Below are 20914 nucleotides of genomic sequence, written 5' to 3'. Positions count from 1 at the left end.
AATCAAGTAGTATTCTTATAAGTATTATTGTTTTCACTGTCTCAAAATAAAGTGATACAGCATTTTTTTGTGTTGAATAAATCTTAATCATGTTTTGGATAGTGTATTGTTAAAAAAAAATAATATTAATTCCTTTCTAAATAAAGTGGGATTCTGTCAACGTTTTATTTTGTGTTGAATAACTCTTTATCATGTTTTGGTTAGTGTATTACTATAACTTTGTTTCATTGACTTGTTTCAAAATGAAGTGAGATTCTGACTACGTTTTTTTTTTTTTTTTTGAGTCTTGAATAAATTTTATCATGTTTTGGTTATATTTTATTGTTTCATTGTTTCAGATCAAAGGGACCATGGTCCAAGCTATTAAAACAATTATCTTTTGTGTTTTTCATTTATAATCTTCAATCTTTTACTCATACCAAGCTATAAATACATTCAGTATTTACACGAAAGCAATTAAAAACAACAATGATGATTTTCCAATTATTCAACTGGAATTTGAATTAAAATTGGGCGCGAACGTGTAGAGTGCGAAAGGACCTTGGGTGCGAACGTGCGAGGTGCGAACGTGTAGGGTGCGAAAGTATATTGGGCGCGAACGGACCTGATACCACTGTATCACAAGTCTGAGGTTGTAAGTTCGAACCAACGCTTCCGAAAAGCACAATAGTGCCGAAAGTGGCGTTATACTCCAAACGTTACAATCAATCAAATTTGTTGCATGCATGATATATTTGACACTGGACGTTAAGCAAATTATCAATCAATCAATTTAGAATAAAGAATAAGCATTCAACTAATATTGATATAAGCAGAGTCCATTACTAGACACACCGTTGAACAAACACAGAAAACTTGACTTGATTTCAAGCACAAAATATGGGCTGGGTAAACCAGTTTTACTTGAGAAGAAACATTCTCCTTTGAGTGTCTATACACAATAAAAATAACTGATTTATTTGTATTGCTGCCTATTCGGATTTTTTAAAGGCAACTTTATGAGCTGGACTTGTAAAAAGTCTATGCGACTAGCATGATGATCAAAACGATGGTGATGATGATGATGATGGACACAACAGATATATAATTTAGAGGAAAATGAAAAATATAGATGAACACGTAAAATTACAAGATATAATTATTTGTGCACAATAATTTCACACGTGACGATGTTACATACAAGTAGGGATATCCTGTCAACATCTTGTCATTGATCTCTCTTTTTCCGACATCAGGTACAGTTTAATACTTATTTACTTTTTATTAATTATTAAACCCGGTCCAATTTATTTTTTTAATTTGCTACGCAAAATGCTGTGACAGCAAAGTTTTGCAATTATCTAGGTTTTACTTTTTTAAAATGCCTTCACAAAAAGCTGTAACAGCAAAATTTTGCAACTGTATACACTGTTTAAAATGCCTTTAAATTGTCATAATTTCGCATGAAGTAACAAAATTGTTCTTGAATGCTACATTTCGTAACGTTAGTAGAAGATAGTTTTGATACAATCGTATTTGTAAAATTTTGTATCTAAAATCACAAAAATACTGAACTTTCGAGAAAAATTCAAAAAAGGAAAGTCCTTAATCGAATGACAAAATCAAATATAAAGCTCAATCACATCAAACGAATGGATAATAACTGCCATATTCCTGACTTGGTACAGGCATTTTCTTATTTAGAAAAGGGCGGATTAAACCTTGTTTTAATTTTAAAGCTAGCAAAACCTCATATGACATATATACTTGAAATCAGAATAATTAGTTTTTTTTAAAGGCAAATGATTCACATTATCTTAATTCACGTGAGAGTTACGCGAAAATATCTAGAATAATTTCTTTCAAGTTTCGCATAGTTACGTAACTCTGGCTCTGAAAGTAACTTCACATTGTAGTTAATTTTATTGTTAGGGAACGACTTCAGAAGGTGGTTTGGTGGAGGGTATGGTTTTTCCATTTTTTTTTATCCCCAATTTGATTACAAATATTCTGTTCAAGCAAATGACAAAAAAAAAACAACATATGCTGAATCCATACTTTATGGTGTAAATTTGTATAAAAATGATTTGATTGTATGCGTTGAAAAACTAAATGAAAATGAGAGCGCAAAAGAAAATTCTGACTCAGACAAAAAAAAAAAGAAAAAAAAAACATACATGTACCCTCCAAATCCCCCCACCCCCGCCCCACACAACCTCCCTTTTTTTTTTTTTTTTTTTTTAAATGGTTGCTCCCTTAAACGCTTTATAACGTTCAATCTTAAAGTTGGTGATATTACTAACTGCGGAAATATGACATAATTAAATTTGAAAAACTTGAATATCAGTTGTAGATCAAGATGGGTGAAAATGGTGGTTTAGTTCGTATTATAATCTATAGTGTGGTTGGTTTAATCGTAGCTGCAGTCTTCATTGCTATAGTTTTAGTAGCTGTCTCATTGAAAAAACTAGCTTCTGAGGAAAGTAAGTATAAACAACAACATATTGATTGCATGTTACGCCGCGTTTAAAAATACCTTTGAAATTTAGATATAAAGTATAAACACAAGGCATGAAAATGGAAATTCAAATTCTAAAAATAATGAAACGTCATGCACGGCTTAAAAAATTAAAGTCCAATCTTAACCATGCATTTTTGAGGTGTGTACAGCTGTTTGAGTGTGACTTCAGAAGATTATAGTTACATATTTTATTGCATGACAGTGGCGGATCCAGCCTCAAACGAAAGGGGGGTGCTGGATAAATCAGAGTCGCGAAGCGACTCTACCGACCTCGTAGAGGTCGATTTACGGCAGGGGGTACGGGGGCCGCTTAAGGCCCCCGGAAGCTCTGAGAAAAGTGCTGCAAAATCCTGCATTCTGACGATTTCCTGGCACTTAATTTCTGTTTTTTGAAACCATACTTTTTAATGTTTTTTATATGTAGTTCAACAATTTTGAGCAAAAACAGGTTTTCCGCGATATACTAGTACCATGCAAAAGTTTTAAACAGTGGAGCTGATATAAAAAGGTTATATATGGTGCCATAATACCTAGGCCATCGCACCACAAGTTCTAGTTCGGTCGTCATCGAAGCTTATTGATATTAAATATGGTATCACCAGTCATGTAGTTGATCAAAGGAATGTGGCTCTAAAGCAACTAAGTTCCGACTGAACATATTTGACGTATAAGTGTACATATGACGAAGATCCGCAATCTCCAAACAGAGTTATCGGCGGCCCCTTGTCCTATGTGGGAGAGCAACGGATGATAAATCCGGTTAGAGATTGGAAAATCCATTCCGAGTTCAAGTTTCAGAGAAATCAGTTTAAAACCAAAGGTAAATTTGACGGACGATTACGAACGACAGAAAGGCTGATCAACTAAACGTCTGTCAGCAAAGTTGAACAAGGAGATGGTTCAAAAGTAGTACATTTATGGTTCAAACTCAAATCGTCTTTCGATTGTCTTAATGCATTATTTAATTTAATGACTCAAACACAAAATATAGAACAGACTGATCTGACTGAGTAATAACTACAACTCCGATATTTAATTCTCTGACAATTATGTACATATATTTTTTTCAAAATTGAACAAGAACAAAATGTTCCATCTAAAAGATGTTTTTTCCAATATAAAAATGAATATGCATGTACCCATATTATATGTTATCGTGGAAGATATCAATTCAAAAACTAGTACAAGTTCAGCACTGAAGATTGATTAAAGTCAAAATGGTAAAGAAGTTAATGTGTAAATTGTTAATCATTTGCTGTAAGTAGACTGTTTTTAAACATACGTCTTCGATGAGATTGGATAAAAAGTTTACAAATGTCTTCAATGTTGATGTCAACATCTCCGTGAACATTCATAAGTGTAAGTCCTGCCAGTCTTTCATCTATACTGTTTCGTAGATATGTTTTTGTCCTACGTAGGGTGGAAAAGGATCTCTCGGCTTCACAACTTGTTACTGGCAATGTACAACCAATTATTAGAAGTTTCCTGATATTTGGGAATATGTCTTCATCAGCGACGTTCAGACATCCGAGTAAACTGTCTGGCAGTGGATCCTTTCCCTCCCAAAACCTATTCCATAACTGCAACTCAGATCTGAGAGATGAAGGGGCGACTAAATCATCTTTCCAAAACGACAGTTTTTTAACAAAATCCTCAATATCACTGATTGACTTTGAAGAACTTGGAAGCAATCCAAACAACTCAACACCAACTCTGTCTTGAGATTGAAACCGGGTTTTCATCTCAGTATCTAAATGGTCACTAAATGGAATAGCCATATTTCTACGGAAGTATTCTTCTGCAGAATCACTCGTAGCATTAGCTCTGTTTGTCTGTCGACCTGTTATTCTTGGTTTTGTTATTTCTGTACCAACTAGAGCTGCAAGTGCCTCAGCATCCTTGAACCAAGTTCGAAAAAGGTCATCGATATCTTTACGATACTGAGATATTGTTGTTTTAGCATTGTCTATGTATTGGTAAGCAGAATATATATCTTGCTCCCTTTTCTGTAATTTTACGGCAGCGGGTTTAATAACTTCCAAGCAATTCTTCACAGTGACAAAAGCAACGATAAACATGGAACTTTCCATAGTATGCAAGAGACCTTGTGCCTTTGTCCTTGTTTCTCTGTCCCATTCCCACGGACCATGAGGTAAATCAACAAGAGCCTCTGCATTTTCTAAGTTCAAAATACCTTCAAATGTACGGCATATGGTTGTATATAGTTCATAGAAAGTTTCATAACATTGATGTCTTTCAATCCAACGGGTTTTGCAAAGACCTTTGATTTTTTTCACGTTGGAAGGAATTTCAAGCCGTTCGATTACAAGTTCAAAATAGGTTTGTCTTTTTGGGGAATTATGGAAGAACAAGTAAACTTCATTTAAAGAATCTATCATGTTGCGAACAGAAGGTATCTTGCAAGCTGCAGCAATACTAAGATTTAAAACATGGCTGTTGCAGTGAACATACAGTGCTAATGGAGATACTTCTTTAATACAAGCCTGGACCCCAACTCTTGCCGATGACATGGCTCCTGCTCCATCGTAGCCTTGTCCTCTGCATTTGTTGACATCTATTCCGTGACGACTGAGCGAATCAATAATACATTGAGCTATTTTGTTGCCAGATGTTCTATTTAAATGTACAAAGTCGAAAAAAATTTCCTTAATTTCAACATTTTGGTTATTAGCTGATACAAAACGTAGGCATAATGCAAGCATCTCATGGTTAGATACGTCAGTTGTCTCGTCAGCTATGATTGTGAAAACAGCTCCTTCGTCCTTTAGCTGTGCGGTCAATTTGTTTCTAATGTACATACCTACGATTTCAATTACCTCATTTTGAATCGTCTTTGATGTGTATTTTGCATTTTTATTTCCTGGACTTTCCAAGTGAGTTTTTAGAGTGTCATCTGACTTTGCAAGTAAGTTCAAAATGGCTAGGAAATTACCTTTATTAGTAGCTTGACTTGGCGTTGTACTATCATCCCGATGTCCTCTCAAAGCTATGTTTTGCTTTCCACAAAGTACGATAGTTTGGACGATTTTGTGAAGTATATGACAATTCAAATTGTAGTTTTTCTCATTTATTGATGAAAGTTTGTACTGGATACTCTCTTGGGGTTTCGAATAATTATTAAGAAACTCAGAACTTAGTGACACAGACTCTTTGTGATACTGACAGTTTGCATGAGTCTGCAAGACGCCGTCTTTTCCGGTTGCTTTTGATAAATTAGTGAAGGGTCGGTTTACCAAAACTGCATTTTTTATTCGTTCATTCTTTGGTTGGAATAGAACACAGAACTTACACAAACCTCCTTGTTGTTTTGGACTATAGACTAACCATGGATATTGCGTTAACCAAGATCTTTGAAAACTTAATGTATATTGCCTTTTCTGTTTGCCCTTTGTAATATGCTGTTTTATAAAATCAGTATAATTTTCATCAGGAAAAAAATGATCCTTCAGGAATACATGTTTTTGTTCATCCGTGATCGACGATATGGAGCCAAAAATATCTCCAACATCATGTGACAAGAAATCGGGGTTTGTCGAACTGACACATGTAGCCGTGTCTGCGTCTGCCTCAGTTTCATTAACGATAGGAATAACGTCAGGGATTGGACTATTTTCTAAATTTACGGGAATAGAGTTAATATCGATATCCATATTAGAGCTATGGTTAAGGTTTGTGTCGTCATTTGTGTCATCTGAGACAAAAAGTGTGTCTGGGTCCACGTTTATACTGTCCCTCGATGTAGCAAACGATTCATAATCCATGCTGTCTGTGTCACCCATACATTGGTCATTACCAACATTGGTCACTTCTTCCGGTCTTACCATCAACGCGAAGTGGTTTGGTTCAAAACGGAATCCCTGACGTGAATCCAAATCGCCGTCACGTGTCCACATGATTCCAAATGTTGGTTGGTTGTTATTGCTTTCTGAATAGTTATATTGTCGTACAGGATAAATTATTCTGTGAAACAAGGATCGAAACCTTCATTTACAGATGGATATACAGAAAATATTGGCCTGTCCATGATGTTTACAAGAGCTAAAAGATGAATCAAAGACGACCAACGGAAATTCCGGCATGTTAACCTTGCTTCAAATTTTACGGTGGAATTCTTACATCGTACTCTATCAAATTCATCACAAGATTCATCGGTTAATAATTACATTTGATGTATGTTTCATTATAATACGTTATTCTGATTGGCTAACTTCACAACACGTGCTATTCCTGAAACAATTGTATTAGACAATAACATTTATCATTCATGATGACACGAGGTCCCACAATAAAGTGCACAGGTAAATTAAATGAAAACTTGATAAAAATCGTGTTTTCATGATTCTAGCTAAAAAAAATGTAATTATAAGTATTGAATGCTTCTTTTTGTAACTTTATAGGGTTGTAAAAGCGTTGACCGTGCGCACATTTTTAGTATGAAGCGCTTCCGCGCTTCATACAAAATGTACTTCGGTCAACGCTTTTACACCTCAATAAATTTACAAAAAGCAGCATTCAATTCTTAAGTAATAAAGAAAAAATTGTATCTATATGATCGGTGAACATCCTATTGTCAGATTGTGCTTCGCGAAGAACAGGATGATTGGCATATTGCTCGGCATTGAGATAAAGCTCTGCTGCAACCAGATATCGTCGTCACCTACAACCAAAATTATTATCTATTATCGGACTGTAAAAAAAGTAGACCGCATCGAGACGCGGAGCGTCGAGGTGGTCATGCAAGGACTAAGTTCATCCCCTAGCTTGAACCCGAGGTCAAAGTTAGTAACTCACTTACACAAAACTATTGTTTACAATAAACAGATCTTTACAAAACATACAGATGAAAACTTTGAAGGTAATGTAGAAAGAATAAAAGTTATCCAAATGAAACTAGCAAAGGTAGATCACAAAGTATATTTGTATGGACGTTAAAGAGGAGCTAGTTATCCGAGTATTTTCATAATTTTTATAATTCCCTTTTAAAAACGTTAAAGTGATTTTGTATCATTTTTGCAAGGTTTTAAAAGTTTTAAAATTGCGTTATCCTTGAAAACGTCTTTCCCCCTCCCCCTTTGTTTTTGATTTTTTGGTTAATTTGATGTTGGTTTTTTAATTTACTTAAATTTAGCATTTTTTATTTGTTTAGTGTTTGTCAAGGTTTTTTTTTTTTTTTTTTGGGGGGGGGGGGGGGGGTCGATACTCGCGGGAATTCATATGGCACTTGGCAGCCTGCCGAGGTGTTCAAGCTTGAACACCTCCTTTTTAATATGAACACCGACTTTTTTCATATGAACACCTCGGCTTGCTGCCAAGTGTTGGTACGTGCATCGAATTTAGGTTGATACGAAAATGAAAACCCGACTGTAAACAATAAAACTTACTATTGTGTTATCCAATATATCCCCATAATCGTTGAGTGTGTGTGTGTGTGTGTGTGTGTGTTTTAGGTAATATTATTTTACATAAAATTAAATGGTGGTTTCATTGCCAATCTCATTTCTTCAGTCAAGAGGCATCATTGACATGAACGAATTTGGGTTTGACGTTTATAAATTTGATTTCTTTGATTATTTAAAACTGTACAGTAACACTGAGTTTTAACTTTTATTTACTCACTCGAAAAATATTCCGAAACACTGTTATACAAACAGTTTCCATTCCCCAAGGTTTTTACGGCAATCAATCCACAATCTTCTGGTTTTAAAACATTTGATAAAGTGTCAATTGAAGCACTGGAACGTAGATTTTGTGGGTCATCATCACTGACATTTAGAGCATGTTTTAGATGTTGGTGGTAATATATAAAACTCGATCTAATATCTTCTTCATTGTTACTATTTATGAGCTCTTTCATCGACCTAAGTTCATCAGTATCCATGATTCTATTCATAACAAACGTAAGTTAACGTCGCAGCACGCTGGTGTCAACCCGTAAAAAATCCGGATTTTGGATGGACCTACTTAGGTAAGAAATCCGGATTATAAACAGAACTACTATGTGTACAGGACTCAAATTTAGAATACAGATAATTGAGGGATGTTTGTTAAAGTAAAGGACCCCCCCCCCCCTCCAAAAAAAAAAAAAAAAAAATTGGCAAAACCAAAGGGGGGGGTGCGCACCCCCGGAACCCCCCCTCTGGATCCGCCAATGCATGACATTATTTATAGGTAAAGTGCAGATTGATTGAACATTGGGGTAGGATCAATGAAAATGTCCATAGTTCTTAAAAGATTGTCAAACGGTAAATTTAGAATAAAGCAAAGTAATCTCGACCAATAAAATTGTAGGATTTGATGTCTCTTTTTTAAAATTGTGAAAAACGAATTATTGGAATGAGTGACAATACAGTCACGTGACATATGCTTATTTGTCGTCAAATAAATAAAGGTAACAGTAGTATACCGCTGGTTAATAGTCATACATTGATTTGGCGTAAACAAATCCGCGTTACAAACTAAACCAGAGGGAACACATCAACTATAAGATGAAAACAACACTGAATTGCAACAAAAACAAACACCTACATACACTGCAAATATTGCAGACGCCTGACGCGTCTGGACGCGTTCCAATTTTAAACACAATATGTTCAGTTATTAACATTAGTGTTCCACATTGAACGCCAGCGTTAAAGAATATAACACATTGTGTTCAGTCTTTTAACGCACATATCCAAGACAAGTGTTCTAAATTGAACACTAAAAATGTTCTTACATTGTAATGGGGAGTGAAAAAAAAATTCATCATTTCAGAGTCAAACAGACGATGAATAAGGGTGATTCGTACTATGATTTGACGATAAATGTATTTTAGCTGTATCGGCATATAAGCAAATTATAGTTTGGTAAAAAAAAATGAAACATTTTACAAGAGCGTATTTATAAGCGTGCAAATGATTGATTTTTATTATGAATCTTTTTCTAAACGACTTAAGTTCTTAAGGTATTTTTTTTAACAATGTAAATGCGTAAATGCTCATGAAAACGTTGCTCTTGTAAAAGCGTTCTGGTGTCGAACATGATGCGTTCAAATTTACCATTTTCCCTGAACGCCATGTGTTCCAAACATATCCGCGTACATAACAGCGCGTGACGTATTAATGTACCGGAAGTTTGGTTTTTGATCGTGATTGAAGAAGCTTCACTGAAGAAAATTAACAACAAAACTTGTTATAATAGGTATATTTATCTATATTTATCTACACATGACGAACATAAAAAAAAAATTTTTTTTAGTCATGAAATCAACAAATGTCTACTTGGACAGGACACACTGAAGTATAAATGGAAGAACATTTTGTTCGAACATAAAACTGCCCCCTCCACTTCCACTAACTGTGCTGTCATAATTCGATTAAAAAAGTAGCGGTTCTTTGAGAGATTACATTCAAATTATCATGTTTAAAAAAAAAATTAACCTCTGTAAATTTATACGTAAATATTAAATGATATCGTTGCTATTGTAAATGTGTTCTGGTCTCGAACATGATGCGTTCAAGCTAATCGTTTTCTCCGAACGCCATGTATTCCTAACACGACTCAAACATTGTGTATAGAAAGCATTAAGAAGATCAAACGATCATCTACACTTATAAGGATGTACATTTTTTAATTGAATAAAACCAATGCATAAGGATTTGTTCACAAATGCAAAAACTGTCATGACATTGTCATGTCAAGACAGAAGTTTGTAAAAAAAGGCATACTGCAACACTAATTTTAAATTTCTCATGTATATGTTATTTATAATAGCTTTGTAATTAGTAATTCATTTAGCAAATGTCCACCCTTGTGCACTGCATTCATGTATTGTAATGTATTCCTATGTTACTTTTATAGGGTACAAACCCAACTATACTGTACTTAAGGGTAATTGTTCGTGCATACCTCGAGAATAAAGAGAACATGTTGCAGTTCAAGAGATGACTACTTATCCTGCACCATAAAAGTACTATATGTAAGTTTAAGAATTTTGAATAGGAGTGCATGTCCATTGACTTCTTACAAGTGTTGTTATTGCAGATTTATCAATAAAATGTGCACCATTCACTTGTTTACATTAATCAGAAAGCTATTTGAGCTAAATTTGATGCAATTACATCATCCGTCAATTATCCGTATACAGATCATAAGTGAAAAAATTACTAAATATCTTTCAAAATAAAGGCAAATGGTAATTAGTTTCTTGAAATGTTAGCAGTTAATTTAGTGACAAGTCTAAGTTGACGATAAAGTTTTGCCTAAAAAACATAATAGCACTTGCTGGACACTTTCTATCATTTTTTTAAAAAGATAAAGAACACGAGAGCACATTTGACCACTCAATTACCACTCATTGGCAAATGCATCTTATCTTATAATGCTGACAAGTATAATGGAATTACAAAAACGAAATAAGATTTTCTAATATTCTTAAGGAATGTCGACATGATGAATAATTTGTTTACTCATACACTTCATATTTCACATTTTAGAACTTACGGTTGATGGATAACAAGGTTAAAGAATAATTATAACCCAAGGAGACGAATCCTCTAAAAATGGAAGCTCAAAATCAGTTGTAAACGACTCAAATCATGTTTAAAAGTGTCCAAGGAAGCAGTGTTACATGAACACCGACTCGACTACTAGCATCATATACACAGGGTATTTTATGTTTGATATTGACTATCTGAGTGCTATGCAGCCAGTGGATTATGGAACATTTTGGTGATAAAAGAGTCAGTGGCATCAGTATTTTGTAAAGAAATTCAGAACAGTTCTTGACTTAGGAAGTTGCAAACGATGAGTTAAACCTAAGACACTTGACTTTGTTGTAACATAATAATTTTAAATATATGACGAACATTTTGTTTATGAGTAAATATTTGGACACATTTTGCAAATTACAAATGTTATATTTCTAACTTGTCTAACTTGTCATTTTAAAGTTGCTTCAATATTTCACATTTTATTGTACTTTTTTTTTTAAATGTTGCCTTTTTTAATCAATTAAAGACGTTTTTAATCAATTAAAATATTTGTTTTACAAGACCACAATAATGTTTCAGAGAATATAACACTTTTTCTGGAACATGTAAAATTGCGTTCCAGTAATATACACTATGTGTTCTGGATATTAACACATATTTCTGGAACACAGTCCGAGCGTTCCAGAAGTGTTACAAGACTTAGAACGCGTAACGGCATACAATTTTGCTCAAAAGGACATGTTCCAGATTCAAACACTAGGCGTTCAAGAAGTACACGCTATCCGTTCAAGAATAACACATAGCGTTCGAAAGATGCACACATGATGTTAAAAACTGGAACACGAAAGTTAATATCTAGAACACTGTTACGCGTTCCAGATTCAAACACTAGGTGTTCAAGGAGTACACACTATCCGTTCAAAAATAACACACATAGCGTTCGAAAGATGCACACATAATGTTAAAAACTGGAACACCAATGTTAATATTGAGAACACCGTTACGCGTTCCAGAAGTGTTACAAAAGGGCGTTCAAAAAGTGTTCAGATTCTTAACACTTTTATTTACAGTGTATATAAGAAACGGACTATTTGATAACAACTGTCATATTTCTGACTTGGTACAGGACATTTTAAGAAAAAGTTTAAACTGTTTTTATGGCTAGCCTAACCTCCCGATTGTATTTATATAATTCACGCTCATTGTGTATTTGTAAACGCAGTGTAACGTATAATATAAAGGCCTTCAATGCAAACCATGTTATTTATTATTACATAGCTGGGGTTTTTCTTTTTCTTTTGTAAACATTTTTTTCTTCTTCTATTATATATTTTGTCATTACATATCATTAGAATTAATAATGATAATTGTATTGCATTATTTATTACAGTCGGTGTAAAGTACGATACACTGAAGAAAAAGTTACATGATACTACTGACAGAGAAGGTTTACACTTGGGGCCTCCTGGTTTCAATTATATCATCTTTCCAAGTGTTTACAAGTCAATCACATTCGACGACTTACAAGTAAGTCAAAACGTCTCTTTTAATACTAACATTTTCCTCAATTTACAGACAGTATGAATACACCGTTGAAACTCAATAATCTAGGTTACGATGACAAACAAACACATTTATGTTCTTTTAGCCTTCAATGACGTCTTAAAGAATGTATTTGTGGCTTTGCATTCACATGCTGGCAAGGAGTTGCAGATAAAAAAGAAACACCAAACCATATCTTAGTTTGAAACACGGATTTTAAGAAGAAATTTGAACGCTTTTTAATCAATATTTAGTTCATATTAGAAAAAAATCTCGTGACTTAACAGAGTCCATACAAAGGATATTTATATTTATTGTCGGGGCCTTTTATTACTGATTATACAAAAAGGATATTTTTTCTCATTGTTGCAGGCCGTACATTTTATATACCTATTGTTATTTTTTCTCATTGTTGCAGGCCGTACGGTTTATATACCCATTGATATGTTTGTCTCATTGTTGCTTACATCCTGATTTTATAGATATCTCCTTGGATGGCAATCACAACGCATCTCCTAATTTTTATTTTATTATTTTTACTGTTGCTCATGTTCTGAATTTTTCTCTCATTTACATTCAACTTACCCTTTGACTTCTAGTGTTACAACAAAGATGGCATAAAAATAACCTTGGACGTTACGTACCAATATAAAGTCAGATCTGCAAACCTGAAGAAAATTATCTTACACTTCAGAAACCAAACTGGTTATATTAAAGTCCTGGAATATGCAGGTATGTCTTCTATATTTTTACGATGCCATTTTGAATTCGGACGCCATTTTGATTAATCTAGTATTTTTTTGAATTGAAAAAACGATTGTAATGTTTTTTCATAAATATTTGGTATCTGCTGAACTCTTACATATAGGTAGGCTTTATCAAAAGTTTGTTCTTGTAATCCTTGTACCTTATGTCGACCTTCTTTGATTTGGCGGTCATTTTGATTTTTTTTCCGTGGCTCAATATCACAATTTCGTTTATACCCCATGACCTTTCATTGTGCCAAGTTTCATGCTTTTATCATAAGTGACCAATTATTCTTATATCTGCTGAACTATTCTTCCTTCAGTTTTTAGCGTTACTTCATATAGTATTGAGAATGGAAATGGGGAACATGTGAAAGAGACAACAACCCGACCAAAGAGCAGAAAACAGCCGAAGACCACAAATGGGTCTTCAACACAGCGAGAAATCCCGTTCCCGGAGGCGGGCTTCAGCTGATCACTTTACAAAATGTGTAAAGTTTATTAAAGATTATATTTTCAAAACCAGAAATAAATTGATATTCATTCTTATTTTATAGGAAGATCCGCTTTACACGAAGCTTGTAGCTACTTCAATACGTCGCAGTTCCAGGCCGAACGCGCAATATTCCAGGAAAAGGTCCGAGAACAAATAATTCAGAGGTATAAAGACCTTCAGGCTGACATCACTGACCTACAGGTAAGGGTAAAATAACAATAGGTAAAATGTACCAAACAAGGGCAATCGGCAGAGGGAGACCGTACACGACCAACTATTCAGTGTTATTCAATTACCGGTGGCAAATAGTTCATGCGAAGTGATGATGAGTTGGGACCAATGACCCTGATAAGAGGGTCTGATAAGTTAAAATATTTTGTTTGAGATGCCAATTAATTGTTCGGGAGAAAAAAACCAGATTTGTAGTCTTTTGTTAATTTATGTATCATGGTATATTAACCCCGCCATTTTTGTGCCTGTCCCAAGTCAGGAGCATCTGGCCTTTGTTACTCTAGTATAATTTTTAATTTTAGTACAGTTAGTTTAGTATGACGTCCATTATCACTGAACTAGTACACATTTTTGTTTAGGGGCCAGCTGAAGCACGCCTCCGGGTGCGGGATTTTCTCGTTGTGTTGAAGACCCATTGGTGGCCTTCGGCTGTTTTCTGCTCTGTGGTCGGGTTGTTTTCTCTTTGACACATTCCCAATTTCCATTTTCCATTTTATTATTTATTTTTGTTTAAACTTGTGCCAAACTAACTCAAAGCAAAGTTGACTTGAACGATCTAGCTGTTCTCGTGACCCGTGTCGGTTTTATATGCGCTCCAGACTATTCTTACTTTTGCTTTTCTGAATTTATTATAGACGTGTTAACGAAAATCATATTATCGGACACCTTTTTGTTATTGATTGAGTTAACTGTCGCATGATTCTTAAAATTCTACATTTTAACTAATAATTTTGCAAATGTAATTAAATATAGAAAAAATGTTATGTAATCTAATTTAGAAAAATAAAATCTCCGCACTTTCTTTTGGTATACTTATTGTAATTAGATTAATAATGCTTGATTTATTTAGGTGAGCAACATAGCGAGACCATCCGAGTATGAAAGTGCTATAAGGAGCAAGGAAAGAGCTAGAGAAGATATCCAGGTTGCTAACAATGAACGTCCAAGACTTCTGACAGAGGCACAGACAAAGAAACGTGAGGCTGAAACACAGGCAAAGATAATTATTGATAAAGCGGAATCGGATGCTCGTATTTTATCCAACAAGTAAGATTTACAACGCGTTTAAAAATACCATTTGATTATCATTATGTGATAGTTAATTTTATCGGTACTTGTTTCCAACGATAAAAGTCTGGACAGTTTTATTTGTTTGTTTGTTGGTGTGTAATACCAGTTACAACGACCTTGGCTATACCATGACGGTCAGTTTTTGTTGGTTTAAACATCTTCTATCAGGGTTAAACTGATAAAAACTGACTGACATGAGATAACAAATGCAGAATACGAAAACGAAGAAAAGATAAACAATAGTTTACACAACCTAAAATTCAAAAAAAAATAAGCAACTGTAAAGCCACGAAAAACAGAATCTATCAATGATTTTTTTTTTAGACATTTCATACCACATCTTCCTATATCAATTCAATCTGGTCACCAAAAAAGAGGAACAGCATTATTTAGAGGTTTTTCATCATAAGTTACGTTACTTTTTAAAAATATATTTCAGACTTGCTTGTCACCTTTCTTGAGAAATAGCCTTCGAAATTAAAAAAAAAACCAATTAAATACATTATATTTATAGTTTATAGTTCTGTTTCAAAGCAAACATTATTTGTTTCAGAGCACAGACTGAAGCACAAGCCATAATTGCCCAGTATGAGAAAGAGGCTGAGTCGTACAAGAAGATTGTTGGTGCCATGGGACTGAATTTCACCATCGATGGATTCATTTCATATCTTGGTGTACGAGTTATCGCTGATTCCAAGAACTCAGTCTACATTGGATTAGACAGTCCAGCTAAAACTGTATACCCATAAATGCTTATACATACTTATAGCTGAAACATTTTATCAATTAATTTTTGCATAAACTTTAAGTTTAAGCCTGTTTGCGTAGTGGTCTATTGTATTCCTAGTAAGCGGAAAATTGAGCCGGGAGGGTGTGTGTGTTTAATTGATAATATTCTTTCTGCTCCTTTATGATGTTTTTTTATCTATTAAATTTTCGCATATTATTCCTGTGTTCCAAATGAAAGACAGATTTTGGTTTATACTAGTATAGGAATCACTGTCTGTCCGTTCCTCTGCCCAATGCTCCTTTCCAGCACAAGACCCGGTCGAACATTGTGAAAAGGGAGTAATTATCGAATTTACCTTCTTCAAAAGTGGCATGGGTCACGCTACCAGGGTCACAGGTTTAAGTATTAGTACCATTGTTGCTTGAGCACCGATACCGCTATGACCGATTTGTGATACTAAGCAAACAGCACATTGAAGAAAAAATGAACTTTGGTTTGTGGTATGATTATGTTTTCATGATATCGAACCAATTGCTTGTGCACCGTCAGCCGCTATGACCTAATAGTAATTTGATAAAAAAAATTACAGGAACTTTGTTTTGTGGCATGATTGTGTTGTTCACTTTTTATAAAGGTTCTGAAAGAAGGTCATTCTTTTTCTTCATGTTTTTTATGTCATGGATATGTGAATAATAGTTTTATTCTACATGCATATAACAAAATGAACAAATCACTGATTTTTAGTTAATTCGAACAATGGTTAAACATGCAGTATCAGTGTCTCCAATATTGGCAGTGGCATCACTTATGACTTCGACAGTATCTCCTATTTCTAACCACGTAGCTGTTACTGCTGCTGCAGACCGATAATACAATATGCCAGATGTTGAAGTATAATAATTATCTATCCAACCGCTCACTTTTGTGTTTTTGTTTATATCAATTTGAAAAGTATGCTGTTTTGATTTTGACGTAAACACAACAGAAATATGATAAAGATCAGGAATGGTACAAACAAACTGTCCTGTTGACTGAAAGGAGGATATATTGGTGTTGCCTATGTTTGTTCTTATATCTTGAAACTTTATCGTCGCATCAGATGAGGAATGTCTCCCACCAATTACACATGCCGTCAGTGCCACTGAAAAAAGTCAATACAAAGACTAAACGCACAAGGAAATGCACTACAGTTCGTAGGAGGTAATGACGTTGCTAACGCAAAATGTTATTTTTCGCGACATCAAACGGTGATTTGGAGGGATTTTAATTATTCACTTGAATACGAGTACATGGTTCTCTCTTTTTCTTTCTTTTAATTACATTTATCTTGCTACTGTATGAAGATTAATTACTCCAATTGTTATGAAAAAATCACCAATAATTTGTTTCTAATTTAGATGAATATACCGCAAAACTAAAAAAAAAATGAATTATTTCAAATGACTTTTTACAAATATTAAGAGTATAATTTTGTATACATATATAAAGAAAATACTTCAATCGTTTTACATAAAATCCGCATGTGTTTATCTTTTTAAACAAAAAAGATAACATAACTCCCACGATACTTACAATTAAAGAGAAACTAGAACACACCCGCGAAATCGCGGGCATTTAGAGCGTATTTGAAAGGATGTAAAGTGTTGTAGGAAGAATTTTGTAAAAGATTTAATAACTTGAGAATTTCAGGAAAAGTATCAAAAGTCATAGGTACTTGGGGACAGGAAAATGTTTTTTTAACCCTCCTCCTTTATTTCCAAAATTCACATTTTTTGTTTTCTATTATGTTTTCTATTAATTTCATTATGAACATACATTTAGTGTACATGTATTATGAACATTCCAGTCAGGAGCCTGTAATTCAGTGGTTCAGTGATATTTGTTTTTCGTTCATTTTTTGTACATAAATAAGGCTGTTAGTTTTCTCATTTGAATTGTTTTACATTGTCATTTCGGGGCCTTTTATATCAGACTATGCAGTATCGGCTTTTGCTTATTGTTGAATCCTTTTTTTTGTTTGTTCTCTATTAATTTTAATGACACATGAATAATTTTAGCGCTTATCTGTATATTATGAACATTCATTAAAGGGGGAAGTCGAGGCAGAGGCGGATTTAGGCCCCCCCCCTTTTCTGGAAAATAATTGGTTGCTTATATAGGGAATCACTGGAGCATGACCGGAGCGGGCCCCTCTTAGGCAGTCAACGGGCCTCTGCGTATGAAAATTTCTGGATCCGCCACTGCGTAGGGGCCCTGATCCCAATATCCCGGGCTTGAAAACATGAAATCCCGAGGTTATGAATCAGAATAATTTATTATACAAATTAAATATCTCGACATCCCGAAATTCGAAAAAAGAAATCCCGGATCCCGAAATGGTCAATCCTGAAATTTCGATCTTAAAAACACCCGTTCCAGACGTCCCGAAAGTATATTTTATTTTTACAGTCAATTCGCAGTGTAATAATTGATCCACAGCGGTCATTGATGTATTATTCAGACCCTCTCTATTAAATAAACCCTGTGACTGCCGTGGATAGTAAACTTGAAAATGATATCAGACAGAAAATACACTTTATTCGTAGTATATGTATTTGTTTCAAAGTAAAAAGAAACGCAAACCGGAGGCCTACTCTGACTTAAATTTCGTCCAATAACGGATATAAGACAGAAAATACACTGTATTCGTAGTATTAATGTATGTTCAAAGTATACAGAAAAACGCAAACCGGAAGTCTAATCTGACTTAAAATTTCGCCCAATGACGGAAACATATCCGGACGTCTTTTTTCTCGTTTTTCACCCAAAATAACTCAATCTGAATAATCATATGAATGGATGACAAATACGATTATGCACTGTACCCATAGGACACAGAGGCATGATGATTAATTTATTGTGGAAAGAAGAGAAGCGACACCCAAAATGAGGTCTTCTCGTTTAATAGTATAGATACTTAATAATCATCATCTTCGCTAGCCAAGGGTTACGATCCACTCCCGTTCTCTTCACGAAGAGAGCGGGAGTGGATCGTAACCCTTGGCTTGCGAAGATGGATAATCATAAGTCTTTTCAATGTTCCTTTGGAATTTCAACCAAAGATGAAGAACTGATTTTCCATCGCTGTATTGGATACCTAAACTACAAAAGTGTCCTTACAAATATCGGTGTATTGCTGGGTCTTCCAAGTGCTCCACAAAACCTCTTTCTAAATTATTAACATCAATTTTATCAGCAACGAAAGCCGGACTTCAATGTCATTTGGAAAGAACCTATTCTAGAGGTGGCGTGAATAAGATGTGGATACTAAAAAATTCCAAAGATCTTTTAGAATGCATACAATATTAGACTTTTTTTTTTTTTATCTTTCAATAGAATTAAACCATTGGACTTTCTACATTTTACACAAGTATTCTCCATTCCAAACCAAAGACAGATAAAAAGAGTTGGCATTGCTGCGTTTCATAGAAAATAATGACCAACGTAGATACAAGTATCTTGTCTTTATAAAGGGACAAACCTTACTTTGTAAAACATCAATCTGATTTAGACAGAAAAATCTCTGAAATTGACATATGAGTTAAGCCGTTTCATTTTATATTTTATAGTGTGGATTTCTATGTTGTAATGTAACACTACTGTTTCGGGTAAGGATGAAGGTTGGTACATATTAAAACGTTAAAACCCGCTGCATTTGTTTGCACCTGTCCTAAGTGTAGAACCTGATTTTCAGTAGTTGTCGTTTGTTGACGTTGTTTATAAGTGTTTCTCGTTTCTCGTTTTTTTTTTATATACTAGTAGAATAGACAGTTGGTTTTCCCGTTTGAATGGTTTTACACTAGTCATATGTTGGGGCCTTTTATAGTTAACTTCTCGATGTGAGCCAATGCTTCGTGTTGAAGACCGTACTTTGACCTATAATGTTTTTTCTCTAACAAATTATGACTTGTCTCATCGGCACTCATACCACAGCTCCTTATATCTTCTAATGTTTGGTTTCTTGATTGTCAACATATTTGTTACGTTTGGATGATTACTTTTTCAACTAACTATCGGCATTTCAACGGGAACCAACTGTGTCCCTCTTCTTGCTGACTTTTTCCTTTTATTCTTATGAGAAAGAAACGAAGTTAGCATTATCCTTTTCTTTAATTTCATCTATAAAGATGATTTTCTCTCACTAAATTAATCTAAATTTGGTGACCATGTTGAACGCACCTATATAACAGACAGCAACAAACGACAACTACTGAATAATATACTGGTATAACTAGGGTCAGGAACATATAAGGAATTATTTTCAGTAAGATAAAGTATACTCATGACATGCTTACCGGGTTAATGCTCAATTATAGTATTAAAACCGTTAAAAGCAACTTATTACGTATAAATATTGGGTCTTTTTTTCTTATGTTGTATGTTTAAAAAAGTTCAAAGAACATGTCATGATGCACCATACCTTTGTTGCTGACATTTTGCTGCATCTCGTTTATCGTACTATTCATCTCTTTTTGGTATTGGTTCATTCTGTTAATTGTTGCCTCTGACTGTACTGTTAAATTGTACAAAGCCAAAAAATCCTGATTTCGAGCTTGTTCGTGACTCCTTAATGAAATAACGGAGGAATCGATCTTCCGCACTTTTTCATTTAAATTGTTTAATGACTGAAGCTGTTGTATATCCTTCAATTGTTTTAATTCCTGAAGACTACTTTTCAGCTCTGCAGTTGTGTTTTCAAAAGCATTGTTAAGGAGATTATATTTAAGCTGTAGTGTTTCCAGATCACCAACCAAGCGCGTATTGTTTTGTTTGACTTCTTGGACGTGCTGTTCCAACTCTTCAACTAAGACTTTGCAAGTGCCGTTACCGGATGGTTGTTCTGGAATTTTTGACTCCATTTCCGCCAGTTTCTGCTTTAGTTGTGACGTCAGTATGTTCATTGACATTTCTTGCTGTCTACGTAATGTTTCAAGATCATGGTGAATAGATGTTTGATCTGCAAGGTACTTTGACACTGAAAGATACTGATTGTTAGTACTACTTTGTGGTGGAGTTTTATCCACCAATAGAAATCCACAGTTCAATACAAAGACTGAAAGTAGTACA

At 34.4% G+C, this 20914-nt stretch overlaps 1 protein-coding gene and 2 long non-coding RNA genes across 3 annotated transcripts; 2 read left to right on the top strand and 1 right to left on the bottom strand.

Annotated features, from left to right (window-relative positions):
* Positions 1-1166: 1166 nt before the first annotated feature.
* LOC143059199 (uncharacterized) lies at positions 1167-16024 on the top strand. The gene is made up of 7 exons (XM_076232688.1): positions 1167-1235; positions 2327-2462; positions 12383-12519; positions 13134-13266; positions 13838-13977; positions 14858-15054; positions 15632-16024. Exons 2-7 carry the CDS (start codon positions 2339-2341, stop codon positions 15825-15827), a joined length of 927 nt encoding a protein of 308 aa, XP_076088803.1. The 5' UTR covers positions 1167-1235; positions 2327-2338; the 3' UTR covers positions 15828-16024.
* Positions 9047-11541, top strand: LOC143059200 (uncharacterized). The gene is made up of 2 exons (XR_012973427.1): positions 9047-10478; positions 10996-11541. It is a non-coding gene; the product is annotated as an uncharacterized LOC143059200 (long non-coding RNA).
* A 466-nt stretch (positions 16025-16490) lies between the features above and the next one.
* On the bottom strand, positions 16491-20914 carry LOC143059201 (uncharacterized). Its single transcript, XR_012973428.1, has 2 exons — positions 20268-20914; positions 16491-16949 (listed from the first exon to the last, which is right to left on the bottom strand). It is a non-coding gene; the product is annotated as an uncharacterized LOC143059201 (long non-coding RNA).

The sequence above is a fragment of the Mytilus galloprovincialis genome, chromosome 14 (genome assembly GCF_965363235.1).
Source record: "Mytilus galloprovincialis chromosome 14, xbMytGall1.hap1.1, whole genome shotgun sequence".
Taxonomy (NCBI): domain Eukaryota; kingdom Metazoa; phylum Mollusca; class Bivalvia; order Mytilida; family Mytilidae; genus Mytilus; species Mytilus galloprovincialis.
This window is presented reverse-complemented; position numbering and strand designations above follow the sequence as displayed.

Bases quoted from the DNA above. Each gene is read 5' to 3' on its own strand.
- LOC143059199 (XM_076232688.1), top strand. From the start codon at position 2,339: ATGGGTGAAAATGGTGGTTTAGTTCGTATTATAATCTATAGTGTGGTT. The intron at 12,520-13,133 runs GTAAGTCAAAAC...TTTGACTTCTAG, and splicing joins TCACATTCGACGACTTACAA to TGTTACAACAAAGATGGCAT. The intron at 13,978-14,857 runs GTAAGGGTAAAA...TGATTTATTTAG, and splicing joins CTGACATCACTGACCTACAG to GTGAGCAACATAGCGAGACC.